Source organism: Drosophila montana, unplaced genomic scaffold (assembly GCF_035044405.1).
Source record: "Drosophila montana isolate Dmon_TW-CO22-7 unplaced genomic scaffold, ASM3504440v1 contig_1624_1, whole genome shotgun sequence".
In the NCBI taxonomy this organism is placed as follows: Eukaryota; Metazoa; Arthropoda; class Insecta; order Diptera; family Drosophilidae; genus Drosophila; species Drosophila montana.
Window position 1 is genome coordinate 2,376,878 of NW_026996559.1, and position 14,079 is coordinate 2,390,956.

General features: G+C 41.8%; 1 protein-coding gene across 1 annotated transcript in view; it reads left to right on the top strand.

Moving 5' to 3' along the window:
• Positions 1-13,511, top strand: part of stx (stuxnet) — a 41,367-nt gene extending 27,856 nt beyond the window's left edge. Inside the window, exons 3-4 of the mRNA XM_064698686.1 lie at positions 9,210-11,270; positions 12,127-13,511. Coding sequence (XP_064554756.1) covers positions 9,210-11,270; positions 12,127-12,864 — 2,799 coding nt within the window. The 3' untranslated portion in view covers positions 12,865-13,511. The remainder of the gene's footprint in view (positions 1-9,209; positions 11,271-12,126) is intronic.
• Positions 13,512-14,079: the final 568 nt, after the last annotated feature.

The following is a 14,079-nucleotide window of genomic DNA, read 5'->3' on the forward strand; positions in this document are numbered from 1 at the left end:
AATTTGTTGTTTTTTTTTTGTTCGTTCTCTGTTTGGTCGCATAGATTTATGAAAATGATTTTTTATTGCAATTCGCATCACAACAGAAGACGACAAAAGCCCCAAAACAACGCAGACAAAGGGCCAAATTTTTATAATAATAATGATAATTTTGATGGCGATGATGATGATGATGACGACGACGACGACGACGATGATGATAATGATGATGATGATGAGCTGAAGGCAGAAGGAAAGTGTTGACGATGATGCGGATGGGCAGCGCAGACAAAGCAAAATTCAGCATTTAACAACCGTCGACGAACCGAGCATCCATAAAAAATCCCCCCACCCCAAAAATAAAAGAAAAACAATATCCAAAACGACGACGACTACGACGTAGGTGTGGCCAATCGAATTTATGTGTCCTTTGTAATATTGGCCAAAAAACAAAATATATATATGTATATAGATATATATATATATATTTATTTATATATATATAAATCGGATGCAGAAAGCGCTAAGAAAGTCCGCCGCATGCCACAAAGCTATCGAAAAAGCAGGAATAAGAAAAAATATATTGAAAAAATCGAAATATCAATGAGAAACAAAAGATACAAGACAAGATAACGTACACAGGTGAATGGCCAGCTGCTGCTGGCTAGTTGTAAGTCGTAGGTTTAGTTAATTTGTGCAAATATATATATTAAATGAATGCTGTTCAGCATTGACCGTCAAATAAGGCTTCAGCCAGGAGTGCAAAAAGGTTTTGATCTAAACCAGATTGAACCAGAATTCACTTTGAATCAAACCTTAAACCAAACCAGTTGTCCGAAAAGCACGAACCGAACGGAATCAAAGTCAAAATGGTTTGTTTAACTATAAAAATATTATGTAGGTAGACGCAGCTTAGGGCTGAGCTAGCCGAAAGAACTTGGAATCCAACTATTGCACTTATCTAACCATAACTGATAGATACAAGTTTTATCATAACTGATAGATACAAATATAGCGTGAAACCTTGGTATGAAAATATTTAAGGCTTGCAAAATTGCAGCAGAACGGTAAATTATAATTAAATAATTGAATTGTTGCATTTAACATTCTGAAAATATGTATATGAAAAGCCAAGGTTTAAACCAGAACCTGTGCTCATGGATATGAAATACCCGATTAACAAGCCGAACCTAAGGACACGAATTTAGTTTGAACTGTGAGCCAAACCTTCTACAAATATCTTGGGCTTTGCAGGTACTCCAGGCTTAAACTCCAGGTACATAGATGAGAAAATCACTTAAGTATTTTTACAATCGCTTTGATATGCGATAATATGCTTGCCATCCTAAATTTCTCATCTTACGTGGAATAAAAAAAACACAAATCGTGTTTCTTGCAGAAGAGCAAAACCCAGCTGGAATTTGAAGATAACAAAGATTTGTTTTCAATTTTAAAAGACTAGCAAAAGTATAAAACTAGTTAATGAAGAAATAACATTTTGACAAATTTCAACAAATCATATCGTATTCTTGTTGATTTACGTTCAAGAACTAAATTTTTTTATACAGCAAGCATCCTACTCAGATCTATTTAAACTAATATTACTATAATACAATGCATTTCGTTTAAGCCGATTAAAAGATCTTGCGAAAGTAGAGAAAAACCAAAGTTTTTCTTTCTTTTTAATAGTTGACGGAGTTTTAAAGATAAGACCTCGATGTTTGGTAAGATCTAAATTTAGCATACTATGGGTAGATTTTGAAAATTTCATAAAAATCGGTTAGCAAACGCAAAAGTTTCGCAAGAAACTATTTTTACGTATGCGTTCCACCTGTGTGTTTGGTCATTTATGGAGCTTATCAGCGAAATATGTCAAATTGACAGGTTGACGACATGACTAACATGACGACTTGATGACTTTGTCACTTCTCCCGCTGACGGCGGTGCATTGCGCAATTCGGTAACCTTATCAATGCCCGCAGCAGCTCCATCATCAGCATCATAATGATGATCAACAAGAAGAACGTCAATGCTTTATTTACTTAAAAGACGAAGCTGATGATGATGCTGATGCTGATGCTAATGATGATGACGATGACGATGGCATGTGCGGCCGCAACGGAAACGCGCCGCTCATCAATTTCCGTGAATCCGGTTTATCATAGCAACAACTTAAACTTCAACTACTTATAAGAATGGAATGGAATGGAATGAAATAGAATGGGCTATGAGTATATAGAGGTTGCCTCATCTAGAGTAAAAGGAAATACTTGCGAGTGTTGATTGTTGATTGTTGTTGCTGTTGTTGGGCAAAAAACACGTTTTTTTCAATACCCTATGCCCAAGTGGTTAAACATGGGTATAATGACTGTACCGGTGTGTTTGTATTTTTGCCTGTATAAACACGTCGATCTGAAGTACTATAAGAGCTGGATAACGTTAATTGAAAATGCAGCAGATCAAGTTTGCTTCGTATTATCGATCGTTCCCCCAATTTCACAAAATCGACAAGTATCGATTATTAGCTGCGATTTATTTATATAACATAACTCGCAGATTATAAGAGCTAGTAAAACCAAATTTGGTATACACAGATCTAAAATATTTCACTTGTAGAATACGTATTTTGAAAAAATCCCATTTTGAGAGAAATAGATCGCCTTGATTCGGAATTCAATCATAGAGTTTATTCAATGATCTATTTCGCACAGTAAATGCTTGCGACGGCATCTCGGTGCTGGGTATCTGCTAGTCGGACACTCCCTTTTAGAGCACGCTTACTTATTTTTTTATTTCGCTCGGAAGTTGTAGCATATGAAATACTTTTAGCCCATTGATAATATTATACGCTGGGTCGCTCGATTACACATATGTACATATATTTACCGAGATGATATTTTAAAATATTTATTTTATATCTTTTCTGTTGAATCGATTTGCGCTGTGAAAGTCGCTTGCAATTCTCTTTGCGCTTTGCCATTTACAAATTGCTATTATTAGTTTATTTTAATTGCTTTTGGAATAAGTAATAATTGGCTAAGGAATTTATTGTTGTTGTTGTTGTGGCGCTAATCAAATTGGAAAAAATTTACAGCATTTGTGTACCTTGTACCCATTGAAATGGGCTATAAAAAGGGTATACTACACTTGGACAAATGTTTTGTAATAGCCGAAAGAAGATGATTGTGTACTTGTGGAGTACATATGCAAATAAATCAGATACAGATACATTTAGGGATACAGATAGAGATAGAGATACAGATACAGATACAGATACAGATACAAATACAGATACAGATACAGATACAGATACAGATACAGATACAGATTCAGATACAGATACAGATACAGATACAGATACAGATACAGATACAGATACAGATACAGATACAGATACAGATACAGATACAGATACAGATACAGATACAGATACAGATACAGATACAGATACAGATACAGATACAGATACAGATACAGATACAGATACAGATACAGATACAGATACAGATACAGATACAGATACAGATACAGATACAGATACAGATACAGATACAGATACAGATACAGATACAGATACAGATACAGATACAGATACAGATACAGATACAGATACAGATACAGATTACTTAACATACCTTAAATTTCTGTAAGCCTTGTTCGAATCTGATTTTACCGGATACAGGGTATTATCTTGGCGAGCATATTGTACAAAGGCATTCTTATCTGCTGCTAGTTTTACTCTTACAAAGGGTAAGTTCAGCGGCAGAGCATTAAAAATTCAGCATTTTCAAATGTCTCAAGTGGCACGAGGCGCTTTATTTCTACGATTTTCAAAGCAGGTTTTTCTTTTGTCTTCGAAAAAAAGTTCCCCTGGGCTGGAAATTCCGCTCAAGGGCTTCGCCATTAAAATGCTAAACAGTTATCAAGTATTTAGCTGTGATTTTTGTATTTGGTTGAATGAAGTGAATGCCAAATACAACAAATGAATTGTGTTGTTTTGAAACAATGCGAAATGAAACAATGGGAATGGCACACTTGGGCAGCTGCAACAAGTCATACAGAAAGTTAGTTGCGCTTATATCAAACGCAGCCTGCATGTTATTGAAATGATACAAAATGGAATGGAACGCGGAATAGTGGAATTGGCATCGAATAATTGCTTAAGGGTATCCCAGTTAACGCCTCGAAATACATGGGGATAAACATGTGAAAATTAGTATTTGTAAAAAATGAAACAAAATGGAATGGAACACAAGGTAATACTCATTTTGCAATACAAACGAGGTGGAGTGAAGCGCGGCATGATGAAACTTTAATGAAGCAATCATAATTTTTGTTTGCTTTAAAGAATCAATTGAACTGGATCATTTGTAAATTGTTGTCAATAGATGTTTCCAAATTGGACTGAAAGCTAGTGCCTCCAAATCCCATCCCCACCATGCTAATTGTTGCAAGCGCGTTAGTGAGTGTGTGTGTAGATGTGTGTGTTGCAACCATGCACAAGCTAATTTTTGTTATTAGACCCATTGCGAGCCACGCCAATTGGCAAGCCAATAAAACCGGTTACGTAGCCGCTCGCAACAGTTGCCGGTCAGTGGCGTTCAAACTGTGTTTGAGCAAGTGCAAAGCTGCGTCGACGGCGTCGGCGACGGCGACAGCGACGTCAACGCCGCTGCTTAGATAACGGAGGCAAACAAGCAGTCGCGATCGATGGCGCCAGCTGTCGTCTCCTTTGTTGTGGTTGCTCTTTTTTATTTACTTATTTTTTGTTTTTATTTTATTTTTCTATTTCTATCTTTTTGTTGTCACGCTTTTATGCACTATAAATTCCAACGAAGTGGGTGACGCCCAGACCGAAGGGACGCTCGAAGAGTGGGCCAGGTACTTAGTTCTTATCAGTTCTTGCCTATTCGCGCGAATGTGAGGATCGCGGCTACCCACTAGAGTGCGGGCAATGGGGCTGCGCGGAGGGGCTAACACAGTTTTTGAAAGCAAAGCAATAAAAATATTTTCATGGTCAGCAAACACACGCACGCACACACACATACACACTGATAAAGAGAAACTAAAAAATATATATGTACATATATTTTGCTTTGTCCCCAAAATTAACACACACACACACACACATACGAACGCACGCACGCACGCATACATTCGCCTATGCGAATCACTTTGTTAGTGGCTTTGTGTCAAGTGCAAGTGGCGCCGCCTTTGTATAGTTGCGCACAACTCGAAAAGCGAGCCACCACCTCAAATCGCGCTCGCATTGAGCACGTGCAAAGTCCAATGCCTTGCAAACTGTGGGGCAAACAAAGGCAATTAGAGCGATAAATAGAACTATTCAAATCGAAAATAATGCCAAATGTAGACAGCGAGCAGAAGCTTGTGAATAAATTGCAAAAAATGTAAGATTAAAAATAAACTTATTTGCAATTTTGCGATTTATTTGCTTTCGGCCTAATTCTTGCCAATATCATTAACGCTTGCATATTCAAACTATCTCTGCTCATCGGCATATTTACCGTATCTTATCTATGATAATCCAACCTATAGTATAAGCAAATGTTTATCACGTTCACTTGCTTAACTATCGAATGTGAATCACAAAAGTGTACAATGTACAATGCATCTGTATTGGCAAATTTTGTTATAGGATTCAATGGAATGTTGGCTTTATTTTTTATTTTTTGTTTTTCTTTGTTTAACTTTGTATATTTTAGAAAATTTAACAAGAACTATTAAGTTCAAGTTATACAAAATTATCTTGTGGACATCAAGTTAATAAGGGCTCGGGGTGAAAATCCTCAGGAAGCAACTGAAGACTTTGTTAAATGGAGTATTGAATATGTACCTTTTGCTGTTTGTTTAATGATAGATTTGTAAAATTTGCAATTGTTTATATATTAATATATACAAGATCATTTAAAATGTAATTAAAAATTTGAAATGTACGCAGAACAATCTTTTTGAAACTGCTTTGAACTGCCTCAAATTTTCATCTTTCTTCGTATTGTTGTTTTTTGTTTTATTTTGTTCATTCTACGAAAGTCGCTGCAAAATAACAAAACTGCACATTGACCTGTAAAAAGATTTCTGCTCTTTTTTAGGGCAATCAGTCGGTAGAAAAAGTCTTCTAAGCCGCAAGGGCATTTAAACTTCGGCGTGCCGCGCTTTCTAGTTAGATTTTGACTTGAACTTAATCCTTTTCATATCTCATTTCTCACTCTCTTTTACTCTCTCTCACACACACATAGATTCACTCAAAAGCAATGCAGTAGCGAAAAAGTACGCTTGTTATAGGTGTATAGCCCTAGACCAACGGAGTGAACGAGAAAGAGAGAGAGAGAGAGAGAGAGAGAGAGAGAGAGAGGGAGATCGGTATTTGCTTCGTTTTTGGTTAGTTTACCGATAAATTGCATGCGATGAGAATGCCAGTTGTTGTAGCTGTTATTTTCTCTTGTTCTTTCTGCTATTCTAGCTAATTGTTTTTGCGGTTGCTGTTGTTGTTGTAATATGCGCGTAACGGGCTTAGTGGGACGCGCAGCGGCATTCGGTGTCGGCTTTTCCGTTGTAAACCGGTTGTGCGAGAGCGAGACAGCAAGAGTGCGAGCGAGTGTGACCGCTAGTCAGAGACATACATACATAAATGGTTTTAGTTATTGTGAATGGATGGGTGATGGGCTTGCGGAGGGGGCGCAGTTGTGGCGAAGCAGATGACCAAGGCGCTAGCTGAATAGGTTTTGGCTTGTGTTGCCATTTGAAGCGCAAAATACGCGCACACACACACACGCACACATACACTTAGCTAAAGCTAATGCCGTGAGCCAAAAGCTTTTAAAAAGCCAAAACAATTGGCACAAAGCTAATAAATTACAGAATTGGCCGCCTTTGTTTTTGCTGCTGTTGTTGTTGTTATTGCTGCTGCGCTTAAATTTGTAAATTTTCGATTTCGACGACTGACGACGCGTCGCACAACTGCGGCATGACGTAAGTTGCGTGCGCCGCTGGCGACAAATCGCGACAGCGACGTCAGTTGACCTTGGTACACTTAACAGCAACCACAACAACAACAACAACAACAACAGAAGCAGCAACAAAGCTAAAAAGCCAATAGGCCTCGAAGACGTCGAACGAAATTTATAAAAATGCACAAATGTTCGTTTGTTGCCAAGCAGAAACTTTGAAATAAGTTACATAACTAGTAAATGCCCCCTCCCGACCCCTGGCGCTTGCCCTGCCCTTGGCCATGTGCGAAGGGAAAGTAGCAGCTACCAAAGCCATCTCCTCTCTGCGGCCAACCCTTCGTCTTGCACAAAAGCGTTGAAAAGTTTTGAAATAATATTAGGTCACTGTGTCACCAGGCAATAAAAATTTAACACACACACACACAAACAAACACACGGACGTTCGCTTGCAATTGTGAGCGCATTTGTGTGAGTGGCTGTGTGGGGAAAGGGGGAGCGGGGTGGGGTGGGGCACAAAGTCGCATACTGAGGGGCTTGATCAGTCGATCTTTTTGTATGTCCGTTTGCAATGAAAATGATTAATTAACCCAGACCTTTAAAATACAAATCGAGCTTCAAAGTTGTCAACGTCGCATTTGTTGTTGTTGTAGCAGTTGATTTTCTGTTTTGTTTTTGTTTTCCTTCTTTCTTTGTCAGTATGTACATTTTATATATGCAAAAACATGCATATTAAAAATAAACACATATACGTACATATGCATGCATACATCAGCATATGAAGATATACATACTTGGAGGTGAACAAGCGGGCAAAGAAAAAAATCAAAAAAACAATTGCATATTCTTAACAAAACAAAAAAACACCAGAAATAAAAAACTACTTAGGAAAGCCCCTATAAACTGTATTTGGGAGCTCTAATCGGCATTTGGCGATGTAAAATATGCAAGTACTTTACTCCAACTAAGAAGAAGAACGAGAAAGACCTGAAAAAATAAAAAGCAAAGCAAGTGAAAGGGTAAGGGAAAAAGTAATTCCAGGATAAACGGCTATGACGAAAATTATATAAGAGCAGCAAGAAAGGCATATAGATACAAGAGTAAGAACGTAGAATGAACACGGAAATAACGGTAGAAAGCAAGAGAGAGAGAAAGAAGAAAGAGACATCTATAAAGTCAAACAGAGCTTCAGTAAATAAACGATAGAAAGAGCGCGAGAGAGGAAAATGATCTAATGAGTTGGACGAAAAGGAAGATATTAGGATTAAAATGAGAGAAAACATGAAAAAGAGAAAAACAGAGAGAAAATAGAAGAGAGCAAGAGAGAGAGGGGGAGGGAGAAAAGAGAGAGATATTAATATGGTAAAGAAGAATTTATATAATAATATGGAACGAAGTTCGATAGAAATACATAAAATAAGAGAATGTTAGTGGTAAAAATAAAGAAAGGGAGATATTTAGATTGAAAGATAGCAAGTGCGAGGTAGAGCTACAGAATTACTTTAGAGCTAACGATAGACTCACTGAGAGATATTTCTTCAAAAAAGAGGCTGAGAGTGCATCAATTGAGAGAATGCAAGAGAAATAGTGTAACCAAGAAATTGATGGGATTTAAAAAATGAAAATCCCTTGATAATAATATGATTTTGTATTATATTATAAAGTCTTAGGTTAAATTTGATTTGATTGGGCAAGGTTATGGCATTTCAAGTTACTTGAATGCATTTGCATTGCATACGCTCCCTGCTTTTCGTCATATAACACATCTCTTATCAAGATAGCTAAGGTATGTGATGTAGTTTCAACATTTTTGCTGCTAATGTTGCTGCTGGCTTTATCATAGCACAAAGGCATCGCATTGAGTCACGTACGACAACAAATTGCCTGTGGATAGTTGGTGGAATCGGGGGAAAAACAAGTAAGAGTGTTCTATTCGGAAGTGATCGACTAGGCGCTGCTCTGTACTCAGTGTCAAGATGCCGCAACAAACTCTGAAACACACCCTGAATACGAGTTTTTCACATATTTTTTCCTTTGTCAATCGTTAGTTGATGTGCTTAACAGTGCACTGTTAGCCGCTTTCAACTTGCTTGAGTTAACAGACTGTAAGTGAATAAAAAGTTTTCTGTTAAGTAACAGATAGCTACTATGTTAATGCTGTTAATTTAGCTTACATAGTAATGTTAGTTAACATAATAGTCAGTTACTATTTGATTAAATCGTACGCAATGTCCTAATCTAGGCTTTTCTCTTGCTCTGTTACAGGCACAGCGTCCGGAGAACACAGTGATGCAAGCGCTGGAATCGCTTAACGACTCGCAGGTTAATGACTTCCTCAGCGGCAAGACACCACTTAATCTGAGCATGCGACTGGGCGATCACATGATGCTCATTCAGCTGCAGTTGAGCACCGTTAATCCCGCAGGCGGCACTGCTGCCGGTGCGACGGCTGCCCTGCCAGCGCCAGCGGCGAGCGGCAACAACAGCTTGGCCGCCGGTTGCAGCAGCAGCAGCAGCAGCGGCAGCGGCAGCTCTTCCACTGGGACATCAAGCACAGCCATGGCCTGCAGCTATGCAGGTGGCAGCGGCTCCCATTCGTCGCATACGCGCACGCGCTCCTCCAGCCAGCGGCTGGCGAGCGGACGCATTGGCAACGGCCATGTGCACAGTCACCAACATCCGAGTCTGCAGCACAGCCACAGCCATCATCACCATCACCATCATCACCACCACAACGCTTCGGCGGTGGCCGCCGGCAGCGCTGGCGGTATGGCATCCAGCACACGCAAACTGGACATGGAGCGTTCCAGCAGCGGTGGCGGCGGCAGCGTTGGCGCCGGCGGAGGCAGCCGCATGCTGACCGCAGCAGGAGGTAGTTCGGGTCATGGCCAGGCACACCACGCCATCAAGAGCTCCGATCTCAGCTCGTTCCTAAGCAAGCGTGACTACGAGAGTCTACAGAATATCGTGAAGAGCATTGCACTGACGCAAGCGCCAAGGGCTGCAGCAGCGGCCGCTGCCGCCGCAGCTTCCCAAGCAGCGGCAATACAAGCCGGCGGCTCAGCGACTGTGGCGGCGGCGACGGCTACTGCGACGGCGCAGTCAAAGCCGTTGTTGGAGCAGTCGCCCATTAAGTCGCTCTCCAATCTCGTCTCGAGCCCAATCAAAACGACGGCCATTAAGAATATACACATTGCCCATGGCCCGGGCGTCAGCTCCAGCTCCAACTCCAACATCAACATTAAAAGCGTTGCCAGCTCCAGTTCCTCCATTCAACCGTCAGCAGCTGGCGCTGCTGGCTGCACCAGCGGTGGCTGTCAGCAGGATCCGATAGCCGCCAAGCTCACCTCGTGCTTGTGCACGCGCCTGTCCACACCAGCAGCAGCAACAGCAGCAGCAACAGCAGCAGCAGCACCAGCAGCAGCAGCACCAGCTGCAGCATCAACAGCAGCTGCTCCAACAACTGTGCAACCCAGTCCCAACAGCAACAACATTGTAGCTGTGACACGTGCATCTGCAGGTTCCGGCTGCGTCGTAGACAGCTCATTGCACAAGACTGTCAACAATCCCATTACCATAACACGCTCCAAGCATCGGCATCACCATCACCACCACCATCACCATCATCATTATCATCATGCCGCAGCTGCGGCTGCCGCTGCTGCAGCAGCGCTTAAGCCTCAAGAGGCAGCAACCGCGAAGAGTGGAACAGCAGCAGCAGCAGCAGCAGCAGCATGTGTCACCACTGCTAGCAGCACGGAGCTGGATGATGCCGGTCTGGCTGTGTCGGATACCCGCACGCTGGCCGAGGCATCGCGCAACCTCACCCAGACATTGCGCAAGCTCTCCAAAGAGGTGTTCACCAACAAGATCGATTTGTCTGGCGGCGGCAGCGTTGGCGTCGGCGCCGGCATTGGCGGCGGGGAGGAGACACCGCGCAAAACTGGCTCCGGCGCTGTCATTGAGTCAATGAAGAATCATGGCAAGGGCATATACTCGGGCACCTTCTCGGGCACGCTGAATCCGGCGCTGCAGGATCGCTTCGGACGGCCCAAGCGCGACATTTCCACTGTCATCCACATACTTAACGATCTGCTAAGTGCCACGCCCCAATACAGTCGTGGCGCACGCATCAGCTTCGAGGCACCCACCAGCGGCAGCATCAGCAACGGCGCCTCCACCACCTCCAGCTCCAGCTCCAGCTCCAGCTCGACAACCGCTTCCAACAGCAGCGGCAGCAGTGCCGCCAATGGCATCGCAGCCATCACAGCCGCAGCCCCAGCAGCAGCGGCTGGTGCAATGCATCATGGTGTGCGCAGCAAGCTGGTGAGTCTCGAGTCAAATGGCACTTGCTTCACTTGAACATCGGATTAATCCGGCAAACAAAAAATACTGCAGCTGGGAGACGCTCCATTAGGGCCCAAATCATTTGGTCGCTAGTTCAGTTCACGGATCGCTCCCACTTCCTGTGTTGAGGTTCAGTAGTTCAGGTCTTTACAATTTAATAAAAATGAAACACACCAAGGCTTGCACCAATACCTAGGTTCACGAATCTCTGTTTGCTCTCTACCCCGAAATTGGGATTGGGGGCCCAGTTTGGGGATTGGTTCGTGTGCTCATTAAGCAACGGGCTTGAAGTACGCTTCTGTTCATTGTTCACAGTTTCAAGAGTGCACTGAAAACAGTGTTGTGCAGCGCTAGAAGTACAACGCAAAAAAGCTAATATAAGGCAGTGTTGAGTACCACTGAAACTTAAAATCAAAAATAAAATAGAAAAATACAGTTAATCTGTTAAGCTTTTGTCTAAGTTAGAATATTTATTCTGCAAAGCTTATCCAAAATGTGCTGCATAGCGGTGGAAGAACAGTTTTGTTAATAGTTTTGGAGGGAATCCGAATTATTTATATATTTGTTGTGCATTGCTCTGAATAGGGAATGAGGGAGAATCAATGCAAAGCCAGTGTTGGGTAATATTTATATATATTTAATTTTAGTATTTTGCATTGCTCAGAATAGTGGATGAGCCAGTGTTGGGTAATGCCGAGATATGGAATAAGAATTGGGGTATTTTAATACAAATTGATGATATTTAAATATTTATCTATTATTAAAAATATTCAATATTCTTCTCATGTTTTCACTGACCGGAATTAAATTAACATATTACTTCGATCTGTTTTAGTACTCGACGAAGCATCACAACTGCGCCAAGTGCAACAGCCGTGCGCAACAGCAGCAGCAACAGGCAGCAGCAGCGGCGGCGGCTTTGGCTGCTGGCAGCTGCGCCTATGGCGAATGCAATGGCCACTATTTGGCCAAGGGAGGATCCTCTGTCGCTGCTGTTTGCGGCACCAAGTCAACCCCACTCGGCTGCTGCACAGATGTTGCAGCCAGCGGCAACAGCAGCAACAGCAGCAGCGGCAGCAGTAGCGCGAATGCCACCACAGCAACTGGTAGCTCGAGCGCCTGCATGTGCCGCTATCGCACGGTCAGCGGCGAGGACAACGGCCAAAGGGAGCGGGAACACATGTGCCAGAAGTGCGTCGTGGAGCTGGCCAATCTGAAGACCAAGTCCAAGCTGGACCAGCTGCGGCTGGTCATGCAGCAGCGCAAGCAAAAGCGTGAGGCGCGCAAATTAAAGAGCTCACCGTACGATGCCAACTCGGGCATGGCGCCAGTGTCCAGCGTTGAGGCGGTGCCCCAGTATAGCGCTGTAAGCGCACTGGTGACGACGCCGCCGCAGGCAGCCAAGGCAAAGCATAGCAGCAGCAGCAGCAGCAGCAACAGCAGCAACAGCAGCACAACAGCAGCAACAGCAACAACAGCAGCAGCAGCTGCTGCAGCTGCAGCAACAAACACGGCACCGCCCAGCGAGGTCTCCCCAAATCACATAGTCGAGGAGGTGGATACGGCCGCCTAAGTGCAACTGCAACTGTTCACCCTTTGTAGCATTTACTAGTTAATGTTGCACTTAGACAAACAACAACAACAACAATTAGTTTTATAGGTTTATTAATATTATTATTATTATTTTTTTTTTGGCTTTATGATTTGTTTTAAATGCGGCAGCGCCACGTAAGCTCCCTGCAACTACCACACTTGTTGGTGCAACTGTTATACCTAATCAGCTGCTTACCACAAATCCACACCCTTCGCCCCCTCCCTATCCAACCCGATCCACTCGTTCCTCGTAGCTCGCAATTGTTTGAAACAACAGAGAGAGAAAGAGAGAGAGAGAGAGAAAGTTGTTGAGCTGTTAAATTAATTTTAAGATACTTAACATCAACATTATGATCATTAACAAAATCATTATAAACAACAGCATTGTTAACATAATTAACTATTAATCAGCCCGCAAATCTCAAATCCTACTCGCGCTCCACCCCCCCTTCCCCCACCACTCAAACCGCTTTCCAGCTGTCTGGCTGGTAATCCTTTAAATAAACTTAATTTAGTAAAAATTTTCAAATGTAAAACTAAGCCTAAAGATGTAAGCAGCAGAAGAAAAAAAAAAACACAAAAGAAAAAAAATTGATGTTGAATGGTAATTTTGATGTAAAAGCCAAAGCGGCGACAACTTTGGTAGCGTTAGAAACTAGAGAACGTAGAATTTAATTTTAGGCACTGAGACACGCGACACACACACAGTAAAACCGAAGCCCAATACACACACACACACACACTCGCGAATCGCGTTGCAGATGCGACTTAAGCAGCTTTATGTTATGTTAACTTTTTGAGCAGCGCTCGCGTTGCCTTTCGACAGTTGCCTTTTAACGGGCGCTGTTAACCCTAATTTGCCTTAATAGAAAATCGTCTTTTTGTTTGTGTTTACATTGCGCAACGTTTTGTCATCATTATTATTATAACTATAATTATAATTATAATTGTCATCACCAACATTGTGTTTCTTTATTAATATTATTATTATAATTAACATTATATATACTTTTTTATCAAGCTGAAATTAGGCTGAAAAAGGAAATACGAAGATTTCAACATTGAAAAACTTTCAAGTCTTCACACTATTAAATTAATTTTAAGACTACAAATTTAATTAAGTTTTTTTTTCCAATTTATTTAGTTAAGCGTAAAATGCAACAGCTTAATTAAAGCAAAAATCATTTAAAATATT